Source organism: Nelumbo nucifera, chromosome 5 (assembly GCF_055504915.1).
Source record: "Nelumbo nucifera cultivar China Antique chromosome 5, China Antique-T2T, whole genome shotgun sequence".
In the NCBI taxonomy this organism is placed as follows: Eukaryota; Viridiplantae; Streptophyta; class Magnoliopsida; order Proteales; family Nelumbonaceae; genus Nelumbo; species Nelumbo nucifera.
The window spans coordinates 10,757,334-10,781,327 of NC_142653.1; the positions used below are offsets into that span (position 1 = coordinate 10,757,334).

Sequence of the window (23,994 nt, forward strand, 5' to 3'; positions counted from 1 at the left end):
ATAGTCATTGTCAAACTGGTTGAACCCTCCCAAGCCCCAAGGTTCGAACCCGAACTCATTTTACAATCGAACCAAGCAGTGATTCTTATTTTTTCAAAGAAGAGCATTAACTTTTTTTAGGGAAAATTCTTGATCAATACCCTATACTTTAGGGGTTGTGTCTAATTGGTCCTTGAACTTTAAAATGTATCTTTACAGTATTCTAAATTTTCAGTGTCTAATAAGTTATTGTCATTAACAGTCTGCCAGTTATCTGTATCACGTGATGACATGTGACACTTAAAACTTTTAAAATATCAAAACTACTTTTAAAAAAAGATACTGTTCATTGTGTTTTTTGCATGATAACTATGATGGTGTAAATAACCGACGACAAAGATGAAGGTGCCAAAAATTGACCAAGTTCTGGTGACGGCTGAAACCGCCATTGGTACGGTTTCATATATAGGGCTGAATTTGCTCATTTATTATACTCGATTTCTTCTTACACTAGTCATTAGGCAATTAAATCCATAAGTGAGTTTGTGATAACAAGAGCTTCATAATGTATATTGACCAATCCCAGCTGTTTGGGCTCTGGAAAAGAAACTTTGTGGAGGAAAAACAAAACCAAGAGCAGTCATGTTGTCAAGCAGATGTATTCGCCAGCCCGCTACTTCAAATCATTGAATATATGGTAACACATATTAAGATAAAAAACAAAGTTTTTATCAATCCTGTGAATAACGACTCCCAATTTCTGCAACTTGGCTTTTTCCGGGCATTGAAGGAGCAATCAAGCTAAATTATCCATCACTAAAAGGCATCCCCATTAATAGGATATTTGGTTATGTGGGTATTTATTCAATAAATGCTATTACTTCAGCAGTTCCTTTCTCTTATTCTTTTGTATACATCGAGAATGGTAAAAATGTAATTCCTTGATTTTTGTTTATACTTATCGTTTGGGAAAGCTATTTTTTAAAGTTTTTATAAACGGTTAGAGTCTAATAGCACCTAATTGTCATAAACAGTTGTAATTATTACCTTTTTCAGCTTTACAAGTAAATAAAATACAAATATTAAATAAAAAAACGTAAACAAAAATCAGACACATACTAAATAATTAAATAGGTATGTTTCAGAACTTCAATCCAATGCTATATAAAGGGGATGGTGGGAAGACTGTGATTAGTTTTGAGCGATCGTCAAAACTTGGTCAGTTTCAATGTCAAGGAACAGTAGTTTTTAGAAGGATAATTTTGACATTTTTAAAAATAACTTACGAACCGTTAACGATAGGAACCTATTACACATTTTAAAAATTCAGGGTACCCAAAAACATATTTCAAAAGTTCAGGAACCGATTAGACACACCATCTAAAAATGGAGGGTACCGATTATATTTTTTTTTAATAACTGTAGTTCTTTTCACAGACTTTGGGTTTTGGTTGTATGGTTGAATGCCGCGGATTTCGGTTCTGATCACAAAACGTCGCCACATGAACAAACGAGTTAAGCCTATATTAGAACCTTCTCCTCTACAAAATTAATTTATTTTTCTTCGTAAATTACATAATTAATTTTAGTTTTTTGATTTTCTGATTTCTGAGACCGATGAAATGAAACTCAATAATATATGTTTATAAATAAATAAATAAAAGAAGTACTCTATTTTAATTTTCTTCTTTCTCTCCCTTCTCCCTTCCTGAGGAGCTCTCTCTTTGGCCGCTGGTTAGGGCTTCTCGTTTCACGTCTCCCCAACGCGGTTTAATTGAAACTGTCACCCGATACTGTACTCGTAAGCTCCTTAAACTTTACCTCTCTTCTCATTGTTTTTTTTTTTCTTTTATTTAATTATTTATTTTCTATTGCATCCGCTGAAGCTCGAGGGCAAACCCAATCCCTAATAAAACTCAGAAATCCGCAACGCTCCTGGTAGTCTTTTTGTTTTTCTAGATTTTCGTCTGTTAAATTTTTGCGATCGAGCTATGGCGATTATGGAGTTTGTCACGTGGTTTTTTAGGGTTTGATTTTGATCATTTTCTTCTTCTTCTTCTTTTTGTTGTTTAAAGGTCCGCCGAAGGAATTCTGTTGCATTGTCTTTATTGGGGAAGCAATATAGAGTTAGGGTTTGATGCTTTGGCTGAACTCGGCATCTGCCGAAAGGGAGAAGGGTTGGGTCCGGATTCTCGATGGCCAATCCTGGTGTCGGGAGCAAGTTCGTGTCTGTGAATCTCAATAAGTCGTATGGGCAGCCTCCAGTTTCATTGGGAAATACGGCAGCAAGCAGAATTCGGCAAGGTAGTCATCATGCCGGAGGTGGCGGCGGTGGAATGGTGGTTCTTTCAAGACCTAGGAGTTCAACTGTGGGTGCACAGAAGAGTGGGCCCAGGCTTTCAGTTCCACCCCCCTTGAACTTGCCGTCATTGCGGAAGGAACATGAGCGTTTTGATTCCTCGCTGGCCGGTGGAGGTTCTGTCGGTGCTGGCAGTTCTGCTTCTGGATCCAGACCCACCTCTTCTGGTATGGGTTGGACCAAGCCGGCCCCTTCTGCTTTGCGAGAGAAAGATGGCGTTGGTGGCGTCGACTACCCCTTGCTCGGAAGATCAGGACCATCATCAGGGGGTGGAAATCAGGCGGTTGATGGTGGGGATCTGCTCTCGTATTCTGTAGATAATGCATCCAAGGGGGGCAGTGTTTATATGCCACCTTCTGCTCGGTTGGGGGCAGTTGGAACTTCAGCTGCTGGTCCTGCACGTGAATTTACTCCAGTAGAGAAGGCTGTTGTATTAAGGGGTGAAGATTTTCCTTCCTTGCAAGCGACCTTGCCTGCCACATCTGGTCCTGCACAGAAGCAGAAGGATATTTTGCACCAGAAACAGAAACAAAAGGTAATTGAAGAATCTTTGATTGAGCATACAGACAGCTCCTATTCAAAGCCACAATTTCATATGCGGCCACAGGTTCAGTCTTCCCGTAGTACTGTTAGCAGTGGCTTGAAGGAGAACCATGGCTTCAGTAATGTCTCAGGTGGTTCTGGTACTGCAGAACAGTTGCGCAAACAAGATGAGTACTTTCCAGGTCCTTTGCCACTTGTCCGGTTGAACCATACATCTGATTGGGCTGATGATGAACGTGATACAGGCCATGGTCTCCCAGACCGAGACAAGGACCATGGTTTCTCAAGAAGTGAATCTCTTCGCCATAGAGAATTTGATATGCCAAGGAACACTGTGCTTACACGTTCTTCAGTTCATGATCATTCCGACAACCGAGGTCTACATGATGATGAATCCGCAAAGATGTCTTTGAGAGGGGAACCTTATGGTAAAGATGTAAGAACTCCTAGTAGAGAAGGTCGAGATGGGAGCTCCTGGAGAACCTCTTCACTATCAAAAGATGGATATGCTAGTCGTGAAGTTGGAATTGACAGAAATGGGGTTGGTGCCAGGCCTTTCAGTATGAACCGTGAAATGAATAAGGACAATAAGTACGGTCAGTTGCCATTTGGAGACAATTCTCGGGATGTTTTCAGCAGTGGTATCACGGGAACTCAGGACTTGAGATTTGGTAGGAGGGATTTGGGTTTTGCACAAGGAAATAGAGAAACTGGGAGTCATATGGCAGCATCATTTAGTGGTAGAGGAGGTGATTTGAATGTGTGGGACCGGCACAATGGTGATATCTCAAATCGACACAGAAGTGAAATCTTCCAGACCAATTTTATGCCCAAAAGTTCATTTTCTTTGGGAGGCAAAGGGCTACCTGTAAATGATCCATCACTTAATTTCAGTAGAGAAAAACGTTCCTTCTCAAACAATGGAAAACCATATCAAGAGGATCCTTTTCTTAAAGATTTTGGCAGTAGTCCTGGGTTTGATGGAAGGGATCCTTTCTCTAGTGGTCTTGTTGGGGTGTTTAAGAAGAAGAAGGATGTGCTCAAACAGGCTGATTTCCATGACCCTGTTAGGGAATCTTTTGAGGCAGAGCTTGAGAGAGTTCAGAAGATGCAGGAGGAGGAGCGACAGCGCATCCTTGAAGAACAAGCAAGGGCTTTGGAGCTTGCTCGGAAAGAAGAGGAGGAGAGAGAGCGTCTTGCTAGGGAAGAAGAAGAAAGACGGAGAAGACTTGAAGAAGAAGCTAGGGAGGCTGCTTGGAGAGCTGAACAGGAACGACTGGAGGCTGCACGAAGGGCTGAAGAGCAAAAGATGGCAAGGGAGGAGGAAAAGCGGAGGATTATTTTGGAGGAAGAGAGGAGGAAAGAAGCTGCTAAACAAAAGCTTTTGGAGTTGGAAGCAAGGATTGCAAGGAGGCAAGCTGAACCAACAAAAGATGAACAGTTTTCTGCTGCTGTTGGGGATGGAAGAATGCCAGTGTTGGGGAAAGAAAAGGAAGTGGCAAGGTCAACTGATGTTGGGGATTGGGAAGATGGTGAGAGAATGGTGGAGAGGATCACTAGTTCAGCATCTTCTGATTCTTTAAGTCTGAATAGATCATCTGAGATGGGTTCTAGACCTCACTCTTCTCGAGATGGAAGTTCTACTTTTCTTGACAGAGGAAAACATCCAAATTCATGGAGGAGGGATGTATTTGACAATGGAAATTCCTCAACCTTTGTTGTACAGGAGCAGGAGAGTGGTTACCGCAGTCCAAGGCGAGATGCATTCGGTTCAGGGAGATCATTTCCTAGGAAAGAGTTCTATGGGGGTCCTGGAGCCATGTCTACTAGGACATCTTCCAAAGGAGGGATCTCAGAACCACATTTGTTAGATGATTTCCATCACCTCAAAGGGCACAGATGGAACTTTCCAGGGGATGGAGACCATTACAGCAGGAACTCAGATATTGACCCTGAGTTTCATGAGAATCCCGCTGACAAGTTTGGTGATATGGGATGGGGACAGGGTCGTTCTCGTGGTAGTCTTCATGCATCTTATCCAGAAAGAATGTACCAGAATGAGGCCGAAAGTTTTTCTTCCTTTGGGAGGTCCAGGCATTCAATGAGGCAGCCTCGTGTTCTCCCCCCTCCATCACTGATTTCTATGCATAAAAGTTCTATTGGAGGTCAATCTGAACGTCCTAGTTCTTCAGCTTTTCTTGACAGTGAGATGAATTATCACCATTCTCTCAGAAGAAGTGAACCAATCATCCAAAGGGGATATGAGGGTGGTTATCAGGAGAAGCCTGAACATCCTAGGGTAATGGATTCCCAACAAGAGAATACTGCTGCTGAGGAGCCCAAACTGGAGAAGGCTTCCACACCGAGGTGTGATTCACAGTCCTCACTTTGTGTTTCAAGTCCGCCCAATTCGCCTACTCCTTTATCACATGATGACTTGGATGATGCTGGGGATTCACCAGTCTTGCCAGCTTCTGCAGAAGGTGGAGAGGTACCTCTGTCTGATGTGGCAGCAACAGAAGCTGGGAATTTGAATACGATAACAGCTTCACGTTCTGTATCTCCTGGTGAAGATGAAGAATGGGCTAGTGAGAATAATGATTTACAGGAGCAAGAAGAGTATGATGAAGAGGAAGATGGTTACCATGAAGAGGATGAAGTTCATGAAGGAGACGATGAAAATATAAGGCTGGTTCAGGAGTTTGAAGAATTACACTTGGAAGAGCAGGATGCATCAGACAAGATGGACGAGCTGGTCTTAGGCTTCAATGATGGTGTTGAAGTTGGAATGCCTAGTGGAGATGAGTTAGAAAGAACCTCTGGGAATGGAGAAAATGCAGTTGGCATACAAGAGGTTACTGTTGGAATTGCAGAAAAAAGATCTTTTGATGGGTTTGTTGGTAATGGACAGAGCCTTCAACCTGATAATAGCTCTCCTGATATGACCATGGAAAATTCTTCTAAAATGACCCAGGAATCTGAGAAGGCACTTCAAGATGTGGTTCTGCCACCTGTAAATGTTCCCCATAATTTGGGAACATCTAGTTATCTTCAGGGTAGCATGGAAGCATCTGATAGTTCCATTTTGCCAGCTCAGCAATCAGTAGATTCATCTATGAATGTGGCCCTGCCTTCTCCATCTGTCCAGTCAGTAATGTCAACTGTTTCTGCTGTTCCAAGTCAGGCTGATGTACCAGTACAGCTACAGTTTGGCCTGTTCTCTGGCCCATCTCTGATACCATCTCCAGTTCCAGCCATACAGATTGGTTCTATACAGATGCCTCTCCATCTGCATCCCCCGGTTGGCCCATCTCTTACACAGATGCACCCATCACAAGCTCCTATCTTTCAGTTTGGTCAGCTCAGGTACACATCTCCCATCTCTCAGGGAATCTTGCCATTGGCTCCTCAATCATTGTCTTTTGTACAGTCTACTGTTCCAGCTCATTATTCATTAAATCAGAACCAGGGAAGCCTTCTGCATAACCAAGCTGGCCCGGACACTACTCAGAACTGTATAATGAAAGATAAAATGTCATCTATTTTGATAGATAATCAGTCTGTCCTTGTGTCAAATATTGCCGATCTACCTAAGGAGGATGCATGCAAGGACATGAATTTATTGTTAGTAAGAGAAAATGCAGAAAATGAAGTTCTGACATCTCAGAGTCAAACACAGATCTCTATTCTTGGAGAAAAAAGGACAGGACCTGATTCTGTTTCCCAAGATCAAGGATTTCATGATGTGACTGTGAAAAACTACAATTCAGTAGCAAATAATAAAGAATCGATTTCACAATCTGAAGCTGCTCCATCTCAATGTGTTAGAAATGAAAGGGTTGTAGGTGGGTCAGAGGTTCCTCGTGTTCTGCTTGGTACCAAAGGGAAGAAGTTTTTCTACACTATTAAGAATTCTAGTTCAAGGTCGCCCTTTTCCAATGTTGAATCAGTTCGCACTGATTCTAGTGGATTTCCAAGAAGGGCCAGACGGAGCATTTGGCGAACTGAGTTTAGAGTGCGGGAAAATGTTGATAGGAAGCAAACTGAAAGTTCAACTTCATTGAGCAATGCGCTGGATGAAAGGTCAAATTTGAAGGGAAGGGTGTCTGGTAGTCTTGCTCGAAATGGGGGTAAGAAAGGTTCTTTGGAGAAATCATCCAAGCAGATGGTTGAATCTGAATGCCAAGCCTCTCGATCAAGTAGTTCTCATGTTATAGATTCTCACAGCAAGATGGAAAAGGGACTAGGTAAAGATGTGCCGGCAAAAAAGTTGACCTCTTCAATTGGCATGTCATGCACCGGAGAGGGAAATGCAAAGAGAACCATCAGTTCCGAGGAGGATTTAGATGCTCCTCTTCAAAGTGGTGTTGTGCGTGTTTTCAAGCAACCTGGTATAGAAGCTCCTAGTGATGAAGATGACTTCATTGAGGTAAGGTCCAAGAGGCAGATGCTGAATGATAGGCGGGAACAGAGGGAAAAAGAAATTAAAGCCAAGTCTAGGGTCTTCAAGGTATTATTACCTATCATTTTTTGCTTTTAAATGGTTTAACCTTAGTTTGTCTTTCACCTTGAAGTCTAATGAGGGAAATATTCTTGTGTACTCATGTCAGACACCTCGAAAACCTCGTTCTGCTTCACAACCAAGTATTATAGCCTCTACGACATTGAATAGATCTACATCATTGGGTGGAGAAGCAGCAAAAAATATTCTTTCTGATGGACGAGCCTTGGCGAGTGGAGTATCCTCTGGAGTTGCTACTACTATGATATCACAACACTTGGCTCCAATAGGCACCCCTGCTGTGAATTCTGATTCCCAGGCTGATATGAGATCTCATAGTATCAAGTATGTTATCTAGTTATAAGGATGAAATCTATCTAAAATGATACAGAGAGGATTCTTCTTAGTCTTGAATTCTTATGATTTCATCTACAGGTCCTTCCAAGCAGGCTCCATTTCAATGGTATCTAGTAGTGGATCAAACCTTGGACAAGGCTTATCATTTGAAAACAAGAACACCGTTCTAGACAATGTTCAAACATCACTTGGTTCCTGGGGCAATGCACTAATTAATCAGCAGGTACTGTGGTATGCTGTAATATCTTTTTTTTTTTTTTTTTTTTTTAACTACCAGTTACGGTCAAAGTTGAAATTTATTACATGATTTGCTGAGTTTTCTGTTTAATCTTGTGACAGGTAGGTATGATTTATTTTCTTTAACTTCATTTTACTTCTTTATGTGGTTTGGTTTGAATAATTGCTATTCCACTCTTTTTTGGTTTGCATGATGTGTAGTTGAATGAACAACCTTTGTTTTTTAATGATGCACAGTACTTTTTATATTGGGATAAATCTGTCTGAATTAGTTTTTTTTTTTTTTTATGTCAAACTGTATTGTACATGTAACAAAGCCTTGGCAGGCTACACATGGCATCTTTCTCTGGTACAATGATCTAGGAAAGGGAGTTGTAGTGGCAACCAAGGAAATAAAAGAGTTGTTCATTAGAGCGTGGGATATTATCCCGACAAAATTCTTGGCATAGGAGAATATTACCAAATACCATACTGACGTACTCTAAAATATTGGCTTTCAAACAAGATCTACCAAAGAATAATTGGGCTCTGTGCCCCCATCTTCTCCCTGAAGGTTGATCTCAATCATTGATCGTGTGCATGCAAGAATCAAACTTCTAGGCCTCTAGCTTGCTTTGAACTTTCTTGGTGATAACCTTCTCATTCTTATGTAGATAGGGACAAATCAGGGATGCTAGATTTGGGCTTGATACAGGGGCACTGACAAAGCAGCTTTATCAGCAAAAACCTATTGTCAATTCAAATATTTAAGCACACAAAATGGGGTTGTAACAACCTGAACAGTTTCCCTTGAGGCCTTGACTAGAACTGATATTGGGTATTTGGGTTCATTCATTGATACAATTAAAATTCCTGTCAAATGTTTGAAAGGATTGGGTTATGTTACCCTGTTAACTTGACAATTATCATTTCTGTTTGATGCATATAGTGGTATGATACAATGGATGGTATGTCCAACCTTTTTTGCAGTCATAGACATGATTAAGGTTTGGAATTTTGGTGTCGGTTGAAATGTCGATCATCTAAATATAGGAAACATGTTTGAAATGTTGTAAAGATAATGAGGGATTTTCTATGGGAACTTGATGAGAAGAAGAGAGATTATCTAGTTAGATGGGAAGTAGTGACTAAAAGGAAGGAGTTGGGAGGATTGGGTCTTGGAGACTGAAGGAGAGGAATGAGGCTCTGTTGGGCAAGTGGTTATGGAGATTCCTAGGTGAGACAGACAGGCTTTGGCACAAAGTGGTAACTAGTATACATGGGCTCTCAGAGAATGGTTGGGATGCTGGAGTATCTAGTAAGGCCTCGAGCTATTCACCATGGAAGGCAATTCACAAACTTCTCCCTTTGTTTCTCAGTTATATCAGATTTGATCTCAACTCAGGTAGCAAAATCAAATTCTGGGAAGATATTTGGGTGGGGGACTCTTCTTTAAAAACCTTATTCCCTTCAAATTTTGCTCTCTCCTCCCTCAAAGGTAAACCGATTGCTGACTTCCTTGCCCCTTCCCCATCCCTGTCTGGTCTAGCCTGGAATATCGGACTTCGCAGAAATGTGAGGGATCCAGAATTGGGCTCATTGTCCTCTCTACTCCAGCTGCTCGATGGGGTGTTTCTAGACACTTCGAAACAAGACACTAGACTTTGGGCTCCTCATCCTTCAGGAGTTTTCAGTTGTGCCTCCTTTTTCAAGTCCTTGTCTTCTCCTAACCAACCTGGGGTACCCTTCCCTTTACAAGAAGTTTGGTGTTGACCTATCCCCCACAAAGTGGGTGCCTTTTTTTGGGAGGTCTATCATAGTGCAATTAACACTAGTGATCTGATGCAGAGGAAAAGACCTGGTTGGTGCCTTTCACCAAATTGGTGCTGTTTGTGTAAGTCAAATGGTGAGAATGCCTTTCATATTCTTGTCTCCTGTCCTCTTGCTAGTAGTGTTTGGGATTGGTTTTTCTACCTTTTTGGATGCAGGTGGGGCACCCCATTGAGCTTGGAAAGATTGTTTGAGCCATCTACTTTTAGATGGCCAAAGCGAAGAGGGAGAATACTGTGGAGATGCACAAGGACAGCAATGCTATGGGAGGAAAGAAATCTGAGAATATTTGAAGACAAGGAAAGATGCAAGGAAGAACTAATAGAAAGTATTATGATGAAGGTGACTTCATGGGTGAAAACACTGAAGTTATTCTCAAATTTTACAGTGGATGATATAATAAGGAATTGGAGGACAATTGCTAGCTCTTCCTTTACAAAGAAGAAGGTCCTGAAGGATTGGGTTCCCCCTGAACCAGGTTTTATCAAATTAAACTTTGATGGCAGCAGTTTTGGAAACCTGGGAAGATCTGGAATTGGAGGTGGGTTATAAGAAATGAAAGAGGAAATATGTTGGGGCTGTTTTCAGGTCCCATTGGAATTGGAAATTCCACTACAGCTGAACTGAAGGCAATGGTATATGGAATACAAAAAGCTTAGGAGATGGGGGTGGAAAAGCTGGTTGTGGAAGGGGATTCCAAAGTTATCATCAGTTGGCTAAAACAACAGGACAGCACACCCTGGCTATTCAGAAATGACATCAAGAAGATTGAAAATCTATCCAAGGACATGCAACTTTCAATAGGTGGACCCCTAGAGCAGCAAATGGATTTGCAGATCAGCTAGCCAAACAAGGGGTAAACATGGATCACTGTTTATGGGCTCAATTGTAAGAGTGAAAAATCAACTTAATAGTGGATACAGTACATTGTAGTGGGGTAGCCGAGGCTACTCAAAAACTGTAACCCCTGTAACTTATATTTTTCATCAATGAAATTTCTTTTTATTGATAAAAAAAATGATGTATAGAAATATTGTAAAAATTGTAGGGATGGTGTAAACATTGTGAAACCATCATGGTTAATAAACTAAGGTTGATAGGTGAAATAACATGCTGCGAAGTCGTTTGTGACAACCATAAAAAATAATATTCTATCTGTGGGTTTTGTCGTGGTCTTACCTCTCTTATGGAGCTTTAGTAGTAATTCCTTTCTTTTTATTCTTGGAAGTTGTGCATTTTTCCTTACTTTGAGTGTTTTTTTCCATATATGGTTACTATTTTTTCTTAAGTTGCAATTACTTGAATTAACTTTTTTTTTCATATTTTGGAATCTTTGTCTTCTTGATTTAGGTTTCTTAAGTTTCTGCAGTTGTTTCATCTCCCATGTTCTGCTTTTCAATTGTTCTACCCTGGTTGTGGAGCGTTGGATATCATACATTTATGATTGTGCTATTATTTGGGCCGGTGCTTATATGGTCCTTGGGGTGGTTACACCTCCAGATTCTGCTTTTTGGCTACATTTTTGAAGAACAAGTATGGTTCCTTAATTTATCAAAAAAAAAAAAACAAGTATGGTTCCTTGTATTAGTGGTTTTATTCTGCCATTTTTCCATTTAGCCAAACTAATTGGAGAAACTAACTGGTTCCTCACTTTTATTCATTTAATGGATTTCATGTGCCCTTGAAAAGTTCATTGAAGGTATGAGAGAATTGGGTGGGATTTTATTCCACATATAAGAGATGCATTGTTTTTAGCATCATCAAGGAACATGTTGGTGTTGACCCTTAAAGTTTTGCATCAATTGCCGCCTGTATCTTTGACCGGGGTTGTTGATACATGTGTAAATCCTGTCCCTACTGTGGTCAATTTCTCATATAGCTGTGATCTTGGATATATCATTTGTGAAAATTTGTCCTGAAGTATGGAGTTTTTTTTTGTTTTGACATACTAATTTCTTTGGCCTGCAACAGAGAAGGCACAGAAGTTCTAAAATAGCATTACATTGCCTTTATTAATTAATTATTCTGATTTATTTTCATGTGGCTTATGTTCTGCAGCATTTTCTTATTGAGCTTTTAGTTAATTTACTTGTCTTTGTCAGGTTATGGCCCTAACCCAGACTCAACTTGATGAGGCTATGAAGCCTGCTCGATTTGATAAACATGTTGCATCAGTTGGAGACCACACCAACACTGTCATTGAGCCTAGCAAACCATCACCATCCATATTGAGCCAGGACAAATCATTTTCTTCGGCAGCAAGCCCTCTCAATTCCCTGCTGGCTGGGGAGAAAATTCAATTTGGTGAGTGTACATTTCAGTTGGATTCAGTGTTCTTGCATCGGAAACACCACTCCCTCCTTCCCATCTGCTTACCTCCCTCGATAAATTTATGAACTTGTGTTTAGGTGCTGTTACATCTCCAACCATTCTCCCTCCTGGTAGCCGTGTTGTTCCAAATGGGATTGGTCCTACAGGCTCATGTAGAACAGATGTTCAAATTGACCACAATTTGTCTGCAGCAGAGAATGACTGCACCCTTTTTTTCAACAAAGAGAAGCACCCTGATGAATCTTGTGTTCATTTAGAAGATCCTGAAGCCGAGGCTGAAGCTGCTGCTTCAGCAGTTGCCGTTGCTGCTATTAGTAGTGATGAGATAGCTGTGAATGGATTGGGGGCATGCTCTATTTCAGTTTCAGATGGTAAAAGCTTTGGAGGTGCAGAAATTGACGGATTGGCAACTGGAAGTGGTTATGTGACCTTGCAAATATTGATAATCAGTTTGGCTCTTTATTTTGGTCGAATATTTATTCCTGCTTCAACCATATTTAAGCACAATTATTTCTTTGGCAGGTGTCACTGGCAATCAGCAATCAACAAGTCAAGCTAGGGGTGAAGAATCCCTAGCTCTTCCAGCTGATCTATCTGTTGAGACTCCATCCCTTTCCTTATGGCCACCTTTGCCTAGCCCACAAAATTCTTCCAGCCAAATGCTTTCACATTTTCCTGCTGCCCCACCTTCCCATTTTCCTTGCTATGAGATGAGCCCCATGATAGGGCCACCTATCTTTTCCTTTGGGCATGATGAATCTGCTGGTTCTCAATCACAATCACAAAAGACTAGCACAACTTCAGGGCCGTTGGGTGCTTGGCAACAATGCCATTCTAGTGTAGATTCTTTCTATGGTCCACCGGCAGGGTTTACAGGCCCCTTTATCAGTCCACCTGGAGGAATTCCGGGTGTTCAAGGTCCTCCTCACATGGTTGTCTACAACCATTTTGCACCAGTTGGTCAGTTTGGCCAGGTTGGCTTGAGTTTCATGGGTACCACTTATATTCCGTCAGGAAAGCAACCAGACTGGAAGCACAATCCTGCATCTTCCACAATGGTTGTTGGTGAGGGGGACATCAACAATCTGAATATGATCTCTGCACAGCGTAATGCCCCCAGTATGCCTACTCCAATTCAGCATCTGGCCCCAGGATCGCCTCTGCTTCCCATGGCCTCTCCATTAGCCATGTTTGATATGTCTCCTTTCCAGGTAAATGCAAAATTTGAAGCAATAGCGGTTCTAATCTTCTGAAAATGCATATTTATTTATTTTTCTAAGTAGTTTTTGTGAATACAACAGTACATTTTAGTGTTATGAATAACATCAGTCCAGGATTTTCTTTGTTTCATGTTGTTGGCTCTAATATGATGACATAGTCTTGATTTCATCCTTGTGATGCATGTACATGTTCACAACCTGTTTTATGCCTTCTCAACACCATTTGTTATTAGGTTGTGCTTATTAGCATAACTGAGTGTTGAAATGGATCTCTTTGTTCCAGTCATCTCCCGACATGTCAGTTCAGGCTCGATGGTCTCATGTTCCTGCATCACCTCTTCAATCTATTCCATTATCAATGCCATCACAACAGCAGCAGACAGAAAGCACTTTGCCCACACAATTCAACCATGGGCTGGCCGTGGAGCAGTCATCAACTGGCAACGGGTTCCATGAGCCTCATTCTTCATCACCCCCAGATAGCAGGAGTTTCCCCGTGACAACTGAAGCCACTGCAACTCAGTTTCCTGATGAACTAGGGCTGATGGATCCGTCAAACACTAGCACTACCAGGGTTTCAAGCAGCAGACCGGTGTCATTCAGCTCCTCCAATGAGAATGCCAAAGCCCAAAGTGTAGTCACAAAGAGTTCATCCAGAAATGCAGTTGCAAATGCTGGTGATGGTGGAGCCAGCAACAACAGCAGCAACACAAGCAACAGTGGCAGGCAGAGCGTGAATTCTGTATTCAAGGCTCAGACGTCACAGCAGCAGACCTCATCAAACCATCAGTATCTTCATCACGCTGGATACTTGGATCAAAGAGGAGTTTCTCAGAAGGTTGGTTCAGGAGGTGAATGGTCTCATCGAAGAATGGGGTTTCAGGGACGAAATCAATCATCGGGCACAGAAAAAAACTTAGCTTCTTCAAAAATCAAGCAAATTTATGTGGCCAAAGCAGCCACAAGTGGGACATCGGCAGCAGTTTGAGGTCACAAGTTCTGTGTTTTTTTTCCTTGTTTTGGATGGAAATGTCGTGGTTCTCTGAAACTAAAACCTTTGGGTGGGTTATAGGTGTTTGATTCTGTTGACAGCTATGGGTGGTTATTGAAGGTGAGTGTGGTGAGGCTTGTTTTTTGGCCATATTTATGGCTAATTGCCTAATTTTGTTAGGGAAGGAGAGACAGAGCAGGAGAAAAGACATGTCTTGGGGTCCCAAGGTGGTGATATTTTAACGTCATAAAGAGCATGGCGTTGGTGTGGGAAATCTCTTTAAATTTTGTTTTTCTTATGCCTTGGCTCCAAACCTAAGGCTATTCCTGTGACCGAGTCGATGTATTGCAAAAGAAAATTTGAGATCTAGCTGATTTTTTTCCATATTAATTGTTATTAGGGATTATCGGCGTTCTCTCTCTCTCACACACATACACACAAAACCCGATAAAGATCACCATCACCTGCAGACTAAAAGCTGGGTGAGAAGTTTGGTGCTTGAACATACATACCTTTGCATATTATAGATCCGTGACTTGTCGTTCAAGTAAGAAATTTCAGCTGATTTTTGGTTATAAAATGGAAAGGACTCTTGTGCACTTGGTTTCCTGGCGGCAACATTAAGTGTTCCATATTGATTCTGATCTTAAAGGATGAGCCATGAGGCCGGAATCAGCCACCATATTTATAGTGTGTAGTGCAGCCTGGTTGGCAGAAAGTATCCCCTTCTGTTGGAAGTAATTTTTGTTCATGCCAAGTATGTGCCATGTGGTACACATACTGTGGAAGACAAAGCATCTTTTATTCCTTGGTTCATATTTAATTGCCAAAATCTGGAACGAGTTAATGGTATAAAACTATAAATGGTAATTCAAAACTATCAATTTAACATGATAGATGCATGTTGCTAGGAGGAGATCCAAGTTATGATCTCTGAGAAGTGATAAGTGAGAACCATAATTGGAGAAATTAATGACAAATTGCATTCAGGAATCAGGGTGAGACGCCTGAAAGTATCTGAATCACAGTTCGGTGCCACGGGTTAGAGAGATGTGTCACGAGGTTGTCGATAGGACCAGCATGAGTCACGTATGCTTGCACAAAAATACCGAGCATGGCCACCATTGCCAGTCTCCCTAGAACAAGATCACACTTGTAAACATTACACTCTGACTTGTGATCAAATGTTAAGACAACAAAGCAAGCAACAACCAATTAAATCAGACCATTCTTGATCTCTTTGAGCTTCCAGTCATGGGCATTTTTGATATCTTTAGCCAGACCAAGAGGATTGAGCAGAGGACCGCCAGGATAGCTGTTAAATTGCAATAATAATACATGCTGTTAGTTTGATACTTCCCGTCATCTATAAAAGCAAAAAGTTTGTTCCACTACCTACTACTGGAGTCGGATTTTTTCCAAGAATTATTTTCATGAAACAAGGCAAGAACAGTTTTCTACAAAGTAGAAAGCAGATTACCCAGGTTCCAAGCCTTCTAGTGCAGCTTCCAGCCCGAAGAAAGTTCCCTCTTTGGCCTGGGATCCAGGGTTAGTGAAATCCATATACCTTTTGGTTTCTACGAACCTGCAAAATTATAGGAGACCAAAACAGTTAGGATTACAATTACCATGAAAAGAAATAATGCATTGTCTGCGTCCTTAGCTGAATTGTGAGCTTGAGCCGAGTGGAAATTTGAGAAGATGCTGTTCGGAGGAGACAAAAGAAATATGTTCTCACTTTTGCAGCTTCCAGCCATAACAATTTATAAATTAGTTACCTTTCCAGTGCACCTCAAGTGTCAACTAACAACTAAGTAATCTTAGCCTCTTAGGGTATTGTCAAGAGAGACATGATTTGATTGGTCTTAGAAAATAATTGGGTTTTCATAAATGATTCAGAAGGAAAACATTAGTTAAGACTTAAGACAGTATCATCAAACTGAGATAAGAAAATGGATAAAGTCCCACCCCATCAGGAAAAGCTGTACAATGAATAGGGTCTCAGTGCTGGCAAATTCGAATTTTACTGCACCTGCTTCATACCAAATCGGCAAGTTGCTAATTCCTGTTACACGAAGTAACTGCAACAAAAGAGGACAAATTAGATACTAAACACGCATTATGTATTCAAGGCTTAGAACCAGACTTAAGAGCAGTATTTTCCCAGGAACCTCATTTGTCCCCAGAAAGAACACGTGGGCTGAAACTCGATTCGAGAATTGAAATGCCAATACTAGTCCTTTCAGGGGTTTTGATACCGTGGGGGAATTACTGTCTACATTTCAATTATACGCTCTCTCTTTCTCTCTCTCATATGGAAAAAGAAAAAGATGGTAACAAACAGAGTTCTATTATGTAGGAATTACTGCTGAGTGCTGAAATGATGCACAACCATCACCGTGCCATAATTTTAGTAAAAAAAAAAAAAGAAAAGAAAAGGAAAAAAAACTCACGTCAGTGAAGAGAATTCCAGCTACTCCGGCCATTGCAAAACGAGCATGTACGAGCTCTGCCTGCACATACCATTTAAGACTTTGGGGATCCTCTCCAAGCCCGAGAGGATCAAAACCAAAATCTCCCGCTAGACTGCACCGAAGAGGGGAAATGCATGAAAGGTCAATTGTGAAATTCGACAACATGATACTAGACTACTTAGATTAGTAGGAAAATCGGGGCTTACGTTCCATCTAGGTGAGGAGGTGGATCGAGTCCAGGAAGCCAAGTGGGTCGTTGTGCTCGAGCTGCGATGGAGGAGCGTAGGGCCGGTCTGGGTCTCGCAGCAGAGAACCTATTTATGTTCCTGCCACGAAATATTGCAGTGTTTGATAGAGAAGATGTTGAGCATCTCCCAAGGAAGACTGCTTTTCCCATAGCAACAGCCATCTCTCTCTCTCTCTCAAACGAATATGATTATGTACCACTAGTATTCCAACCGCATATTGAATTGAGACCCTAGTTTGGATAAAACAGGATTGGAATCCATCCTTGTATGTGTCAATCTGACAGCTGAGGTGGCAACTTACGTGGGTCCACGTGGCCTTTTCCTACCGTAACACTCCATATAATGGATGCTTTAAACCCTACCTGGATAAACACCCATAAACATATGATTCATCGATCACTTGGAAGTTGGAACCTTACCCAGCTACACAGGTCAAGCTAGAAACTCTACCACTTGGAAGTTGACTCAAAAGCTCATATCAAGGGAAGGTAATTTTTCCTAAAATTTATTAGTGCACACTGCATTGACTCATTTGAATTTGGATTTTTAATTTTGTTACAGAAGATTTTATTGTTTCTTTCCGACCAAATTAACAAAAGGACAGATGCAGGAATGATTTTCCACACCAACTTTCCTTTTCTTCTTCTTCCAACCCTGGATAGAGCACAGCAGGTCTTTGACAGAGCTCGGCATAACACAGCAGATCCCAACAGCTTTAAGGAAGTACTCCCACACCTGATAAGAAACTGGGCAGTGAATAGTGAATAGTGAATACTTGGCGATCTATGTGGACTCGGGTAGGAGGCCACAAATTTAAAAATTATTTCTTTTTATACATATACAAAATTGAGAAAATTATATATAGATTCAATTACGCTTGCCAAGTTTCATACTATTTGAGCCGAGATCAATTGGCAAGAAGCTTATATATTGGACCCGAACTCAGCTCTAAGCTCAATTTGGATTAAGAATGACAATGGAGCGAGGTGGGGTTGGGTTTTGTCTGCCTCGTACCCGACCCGAATTCAAATTCGTACCTATCCCAAACCCCCATGGGGATAAAAATCTTAATTGGGATCCCCGACTTTACCCCATCCCGCCTGGTCATTTTTACTTTTATATTTATTAATTAATTTATTTTTATTTTTTGAAATCTAATAAACTATTTTATATATGATATATAATAATATAATATAATATATATTAGTATATATTAATAATTATATAATATAGTCGGGGCAGGGTGGACAAATACAGTCCCCACCCATCCACGACCCCAGAGTTTTGGGTTTTCCCCAGACCTGCCCCAAACCCCAATCAGTGGTAAAGAAACCCGCCCCGGCCCAGACGGGTCATATTGCCATCTCTAATTTGGACCCAACCAAATCAAAGCTTTACACGAGCCAGAGTTCAATTGACTCGCAAATAGCTTGATTTGGCCCATCTGATGCAGTTATCAACAAACCAAGTTCTGCGTTTGGATCAGATCAACTTGTTTTAGCCTTTTCTACAAATCGCTTGTTGGTTGAACTATTACCTAAAATGGGTAATCAAACCGAACGGCTTATAGTTTGAATTGCCTCGAACCCATTTTGGTGGCATTCTTGTACCGATGATGCGATTCATCCTTCTCAATTTTCAAATGAGAAACTAGAACGACATGAACTAATACATGCGATAACCGAACGGCTTATAGTTTGAATTGCCTCGAACCCATTTTAGTGGCATTCTTGTACCGATGATGCGATTCATCCTTCTCAATTTTCAAATGAGAAACTAGAACATGAACTAATACATGCGATATCGGTTATATGATGCCCATATTCACAAATCTTTATTTCTCCTTAAAAATAAGTTCAGTTGTTGATAGTTGATACTTGATACCATATTCCAACCATCCGATTGATAACATGATTGATAGTCAGAGAATTGAAAGCGTCACATTTGGAGCGAGAAATCCAGGTGTTCCATGATCAACATACTACACCCAAATCAGAATCGGACGACAAGATTGACTAGAAAATGATGAATTGCAAATGCAATGTGGTCTTGTTTCATAACCAAAATCATCTGTTAAAATCGACATGATCTTGTGGAAATGGATAAAGAGGTCCAGCACAGCCACAAACATACATAATATGATATATACCCAACCCAACATGACAATCTGAAATACAATTAAGTTTCAAGGTGCAGCAATTGAATTATTATCCTGCATAATATATATATATATAACAGTTAACAATTTTAACATGTAAACAAGGGCAGTTTAACATGTCATCGCCTACTAGAAATGCTGAAGGAGCTGACTTTCATTGGCGTTGCAACCACCAAGGGAGCCTCAGGCGATTCAGTGACTGCAAACCTATCGTGCATGAAGCGGCTATCGACAATAGACTCATCTTTCGGGACAACCTTGTAGCAGTAACAGCTCTTAAGACCCTCCTGGTTCCGATAACACTCATGGGTACTGTCCTTCACTTGCAGGAAATTCCATATCACACTGAACTTTCCAACTGTTGCGACTAGGTGGCGCTCCTGCTTCCCATTTTCAGTGACCTGAAAAGCAACATGCCAATTGAACTTCAAATTTCATACAGGAAATTAATAGTATCATCAAAAAGAACTACTTGGGACTATTATGGCAGATTTAAAGATTTTTTATCTAAACTCCATAGACGTAGCAAAAGCTCGCATTTAAATCTTATTTCCACAAAAGATATCATTACTTTTATTTATTTGTTTTTAGCAGAAAAGTACTACTATTACTCTCCTTCATGATATTCCATTTGAGTGTAAGAGAAAACATACAAGAGAAACCTAAGAGCAATATTAATAACTGTGTCCTGAACAAGATCAGAAATCATCTATATTTTCTCTCTCTCTTCTGTAATAATCTTATCATGGAACTTTCATAGAATTCCTTCAACGTTTCTGCAATAAAGAGCTGTATGTTGTCTCAAAGTCAAAATGTGCTTTCATGATAACCATGAACAATGATTCCCAATTTCCCGTGCAAAATTGTTTCCCTTTTTGTAGAACCTAGCCAGGGAAAAAGCTTAGAATAATCTTTCTAGTGGCCAACTAGACAAGATACTAAAACATAATACAGAGGTAGACAAAATAGAGAAGAAGCAAGATTCATGTAGTCGACCCCATCTAGTTGGGATAAGAGCCAATAAGGCTTAGACGACAATGACAAAATAGAGAAGAAAGCTGTAATCAGAATTTGATGCATCATTACAATCAAGGGAAACGGGGAAAACATGTCATAAAAGCTCAAACATGGCCAACTACTAGAGAATTTTCACAGATTTTTCAAACATAAAATGATAGATAGTCAGCATGTTCAAATATCCCATCATCATCATCATCCAAATATTGTGGCATGTGATGTCTCTAACTCTAATATATATTTGACATCTTTGAATCGTGAATGGCGTTTACTACCCTCCAGTTCCTTGTCAGAGAGAAGGGCTCAACAGGTAAATGAATAAGATGTTAAATATGAAATAGAATTAATAATAAACAACTAAATAATGAGAAAACAAACTCTGTAACATTATATCCAGTCTCTCAAGTAAAAAGAAGATTGGCACCTCTGGGAACAAAAAGATGCAGCGAAGATAATAATAATAATAAAAAAATTCTGGCTCCATCAAATTTCTTGGTACAAAATCCTAAAAGGAAGCTCTAAAAGGCTCAAATCGGCTTGCTGTAGGCAAGACATAATGGCAAGTGACTATAAATTTGAAAGAATAGATATAATCTTACAAAGTAGGCAAGAGGAGATATTCAATCCAGATATGCTACACGATAGCAACATGTCTAAACCAACCCAGTACCAGCTTTGGAAAATTTACCCATCTCCTATAATCTTGAAAAGAAGCATGGAAGTAATTTTGGCTAAATGAAATAAATCCAAGAGAAGATGGAAGTATCAAATAAAGCTTATGAGAATATGGAAACCATGAAAACTTCACAATCTAAGCCAGAGAAGTTGTCATCATAATTCATAAACAGGACTATGAAGAAGAAGATGATGTCAAGAGTCACTGGAGCAGCGATTGCCAATTCCAAATTGAATAATATTGAACATCAGAAATAAACATAAGATCTAAAAACAGAACATATGTACTTACCCACGAGAACTGTCCACCACGGAACCTATTGTTCGACCCAGCCAAATGGGAATCCAAAGGAGTCAACTTCAACAATCTTGGAGCAGAGATCCTGTTCCCCATACGACCACTAAAACCAGTTTTGGTCTTTCCATCTTTGTCCGTAAACAAGGTGCAAATAAGGATCAGATAGGTATCAGTCGTACCCAGAATCCACTTCCCGTCAAAAGTTACATCTACATGGGTTATAGGGGAACCAAGCCCTGGAAAAGCGGTCTTTGCTTGTCTCATAGAAGTCTGCGAGTACAGGCGGATCTTCCCATCGAAAGAACCAACAACAATTGAGCCATCACCTGTGGTGGCAAAGCACTGAAAGTTTGTACCTCGTGAGAACTGATGCCCCTGGGCCCAATGCAGGACAGGAGTGCTGGAAGTTGCAAGATTCTGAACCATCCCTTTGCGATCACGCATGTCCCACCGGCAGAGCCTGTTATCATCCAACCCCAAGAAAGTAGACTCTGAAGGATCCAATTGGGCCCCCTTACTATCATTAGTGATGTCTCTCATGGTAATATCAGTTCCATCCTTCTCAAATTTCCATTCGGTAACAACCTTTCCCGTTTCAATGTCAAGCTGATGAAGCCCCCTTGCATGAGGCTTACCGTCGTCATTCATCGCGCTCATGAGGAGCATATTAGTCTCTGCCTTCATGAGAAGGGCTTTCTTGGGTGTTGAAAGCCCCAAATTCGAACCACCTCTCGAATTCCCATTGTTGAACTTCAGGCAAACACCTTTTCCTTGAATTCCATAACTGAAATTCTTGACAACCTGAATACCAGAATCACTCACTAAGAAACTATTGTCCAACGCACCCAAGGCCAAGCTCTGAATTCCTCCACCGTCTGCCGCCTCCTCAAACTCTTCCAACAGATCCCGACTCGCCTTCACTGGAGTCGCCGAGCTGGGGCTTTTAAAAGGGCTGTCTTCAGCGTCCTCCCACATCGAATCGTCGGCAGCTTCCGGCTTCACCCATCCAATAAAATCCTTTCCATATATTTTGACTTTGTTCTCATCATTGGCTTCGAGACCGTAAATGTTCTCAAACAAGCAACCCTGGAAAGTAGATATAAAATTCCGATAGTCTTCGCCGGTGAAGAACTTCATTGCCCAGACGCCTTGTGAGACGAAATCGACGCGACGCTGGTCGCCGAACATCTTCAATTGCATCTCTGTTGCAACCTTAGCTCTGACCTTGGAGCTAACCTTTAAGACCCACCAGGACTCTCCATCGTGGTCGGATTCTCCATCTTCATCGCTGCAGTCGTCGATTCTGGACGTCTTGACGAAGGAGTAAGAGGTGAGTTTCTCCGACGTTATCCATTTGGCTTTAGGGGTATTGCCTCCGACGTGAAGATAGAGCTTCACGGCGTTCTTGAGAGTAGGATTATGTGATGGGTATTTGAGCTTTAGAGCTTTGAGCTTAGCGTCGACCTCATCTAGAGAAGTTAGGGTTTTGCCTTTGTTTCCTGAAGATCTCTGTTGCCTTTCTTCTCCTTCCTCTTCAGCATCTTGGTATTCTTCTTCGTTTTCTTCTTCTTCTTCGTCTTCGTCTGACGTCTCCAAATCCTCGCGACTGTGTGAACCACCCATTCTTGTACCTTTCTTCGTTTAATCAGAGAGACAGATAGAGAGATTCAGAGAGACGGGGGGAGAGGGGGAGAGAAGTTCAAAAAATAAGTGGGAAAATTGGTCGAGGGAAGTTCAAATTTGAACGTTGGGAGATGCGATCTTGAGTTTTTAGGGTTTTTATTTAAAAGACGATGGGATATATGAATATATGAACGTTGAGAGATGCGATCTTGAGTTGTTAGGGTTTTCATTTAAAAGACGTTATGATCTATTTACTGGACCAATAGGAATCCACCTTCGAGCGTGGAAATATATAAAATTGCGCTTCCAATTTAAAATATGCGGTGTAAGAATATGTTGGTAGGGTGTGGGAACGTATTTTGTTGGCAGGTTGTCTCTGTTCTTTGAATTCACGTGCTTCTGTCGAAGGTACATTTTTGATCGTTAGGATCGAATTCAAATCTGTCCCCATCAGATTACCCTTTACAACGTCCCACAACACATTTTCATCGTGTATTGTGAATATCTCTCGATATTGGGAGATGTTCTCAATACACGGCTTGAATGTACTGTGAGATGTTATGGGGGTAATCTGTGGAAAATCGCATTTCTTGCGACCATATAATTCGGAGAACGATGGCACTCACGAATCCGGATCTGTTACTCAGATAGCAAGCACTCTTCACACTGATTTTACAGTCACATCCCATCGTCTATTGGGAATATCTCCATGAATAATAATGTACAAATACGCATAATATGTAAGTAAAGAAATCCAGCCGCTACAGTAAATATTCCCAATGTACTGTTATAGGCTACTAGACTGTGGTTTGTGGGGCGATTTTATGAGATAAAGTCAGCCCCCCCCCACCAAATTGCCCCCCACAAACGTCCCACGGCACATCCCTGCCTTATATTGGTAACATCTCCCAATTGTAATATAAAAAATGATGATGTCATCATTGGAAGATGTTCCCAATACAAGGCAGAGATGTGCTGTGAGACATTATGGGGGGCAATTTTGTGGGGAGCTGATTTGAACTCCGATTTTAGATGATAAATTGCATATTAATATTTTGCATTTGAGTCCGGGTTTTCTGCACTGGAGATGGTGTATGCTGAGGTGCACTTCCATTCATTTGAGGGTGATAACACCCTCCATTTGTGTCTTAATTTTTATATTTTAAAATAAATG

General features: G+C 40.9%; 3 protein-coding genes across 5 annotated transcripts; 1 reads left to right on the forward strand and 2 right to left on the reverse strand.

Annotated features, from left to right (window-relative positions):
• The first annotated feature begins 1,412 nt into the window (after positions 1–1,412).
• LOC104606489 (uncharacterized) lies at positions 1,413–14,711 on the forward strand. 3 transcript variants are annotated; one of them, XM_010271726.3, is made up of 9 exons: positions 1,635–1,780; positions 1,866–1,917; positions 2,055–7,391; positions 7,492–7,727; positions 7,818–7,962; positions 11,888–12,089; positions 12,194–12,535; positions 12,639–13,327; positions 13,620–14,711. In XM_010271726.3, the coding sequence occupies exons 3-9, from the start codon at positions 2,175–2,177 to the stop codon at positions 14,322–14,324; spliced, it is 7,536 nt and encodes a 2,511-aa protein (XP_010270028.1). In that variant the 5' UTR covers positions 1,635–1,780; positions 1,866–1,917; positions 2,055–2,174; the 3' UTR covers positions 14,325–14,711. The 3 variants fall into 3 exon arrangements, with proteins under 3 accessions (XP_010270022.1, XP_088745060.1, XP_010270028.1); XM_010271720.3 differs by lacking the exon at positions 1,866–1,917 and having other exon boundaries at positions 1,413–1,780; XM_088888934.1 differs by lacking the exon at positions 1,866–1,917 and having other exon boundaries at positions 1,413–1,780; positions 13,570–13,708.
• A 463-nt stretch (positions 14,712–15,174) lies between these two features.
• On the reverse strand, positions 15,175–17,268 carry LHCA5 (photosystem I light harvesting complex protein 5). Its single transcript, XM_010271716.3, has 6 exons — positions 17,008–17,268; positions 16,781–16,913; positions 16,296–16,408; positions 15,808–15,912; positions 15,554–15,642; positions 15,175–15,463 (listed from the first exon to the last, which is right to left on the reverse strand). The coding sequence occupies exons 1-6, from the start codon at positions 17,208–17,210 to the stop codon at positions 15,321–15,323; spliced, it is 786 nt and encodes a 261-aa protein (XP_010270018.1). The 5' UTR covers positions 17,211–17,268; the 3' UTR covers positions 15,175–15,320.
• Positions 17,269–19,075: 1,807 nt separating this feature from the next.
• Positions 19,076–23,010, reverse strand: LOC104606476 (protein CYPRO4). The gene is made up of 2 exons (XM_010271703.2): positions 21,192–23,010; positions 19,076–19,608 (listed from the first exon to the last, which is right to left on the reverse strand). Exons 1-2 carry the CDS (start codon positions 22,818–22,820, stop codon positions 19,327–19,329), a joined length of 1,911 nt encoding a protein of 636 aa, XP_010270005.1. The 5' UTR covers positions 22,821–23,010; the 3' UTR covers positions 19,076–19,326.
• Positions 23,011–23,994: the final 984 nt, after the last annotated feature.

Bases quoted from the DNA above. Each gene is read 5' to 3' on its own strand.
- LOC104606489 (XM_010271720.3), top strand. From the start codon at position 2,175: ATGGCCAATCCTGGTGTCGGGAGCAAGTTCGTGTCTGTGAATCTCAAT. The intron at 7,392-7,491 runs GTATTATTACCT...TACTCATGTCAG, and splicing joins CCAAGTCTAGGGTCTTCAAG to ACACCTCGAAAACCTCGTTC. The intron at 7,963-11,887 runs GTACTGTGGTAT...TGTCTTTGTCAG, and splicing joins ATGCACTAATTAATCAGCAG to GTTATGGCCCTAACCCAGAC.
- LHCA5 (XM_010271716.3), bottom strand. From the start codon at position 17,210: ATGGCTGTTGCTATGGGAAAAGCAGTCTTCCTTGGGAGATGCTCAACA. The intron at 16,914-17,007 runs GTAAGCCCCGAT...TCTTCGGTGCAG, and splicing joins CCTCCTCACCTAGATGGAAC to TCTAGCGGGAGATTTTGGTT. The intron at 16,409-16,780 runs GTGAGTTTTTTT...CTTTTGTTGCAG, and splicing joins CTGGAATTCTCTTCACTGAC to TTACTTCGTGTAACAGGAAT.
- LOC104606476 (XM_010271703.2), bottom strand. From the start codon at position 22,820: ATGGGTGGTTCACACAGTCGCGAGGATTTGGAGACGTCAGACGAAGAC. The intron at 19,609-21,191 runs GTAAGTACATAT...GTTGCTTTTCAG, and splicing joins GTGGTGGACAGTTCTCGTGG to GTCACTGAAAATGGGAAGCA.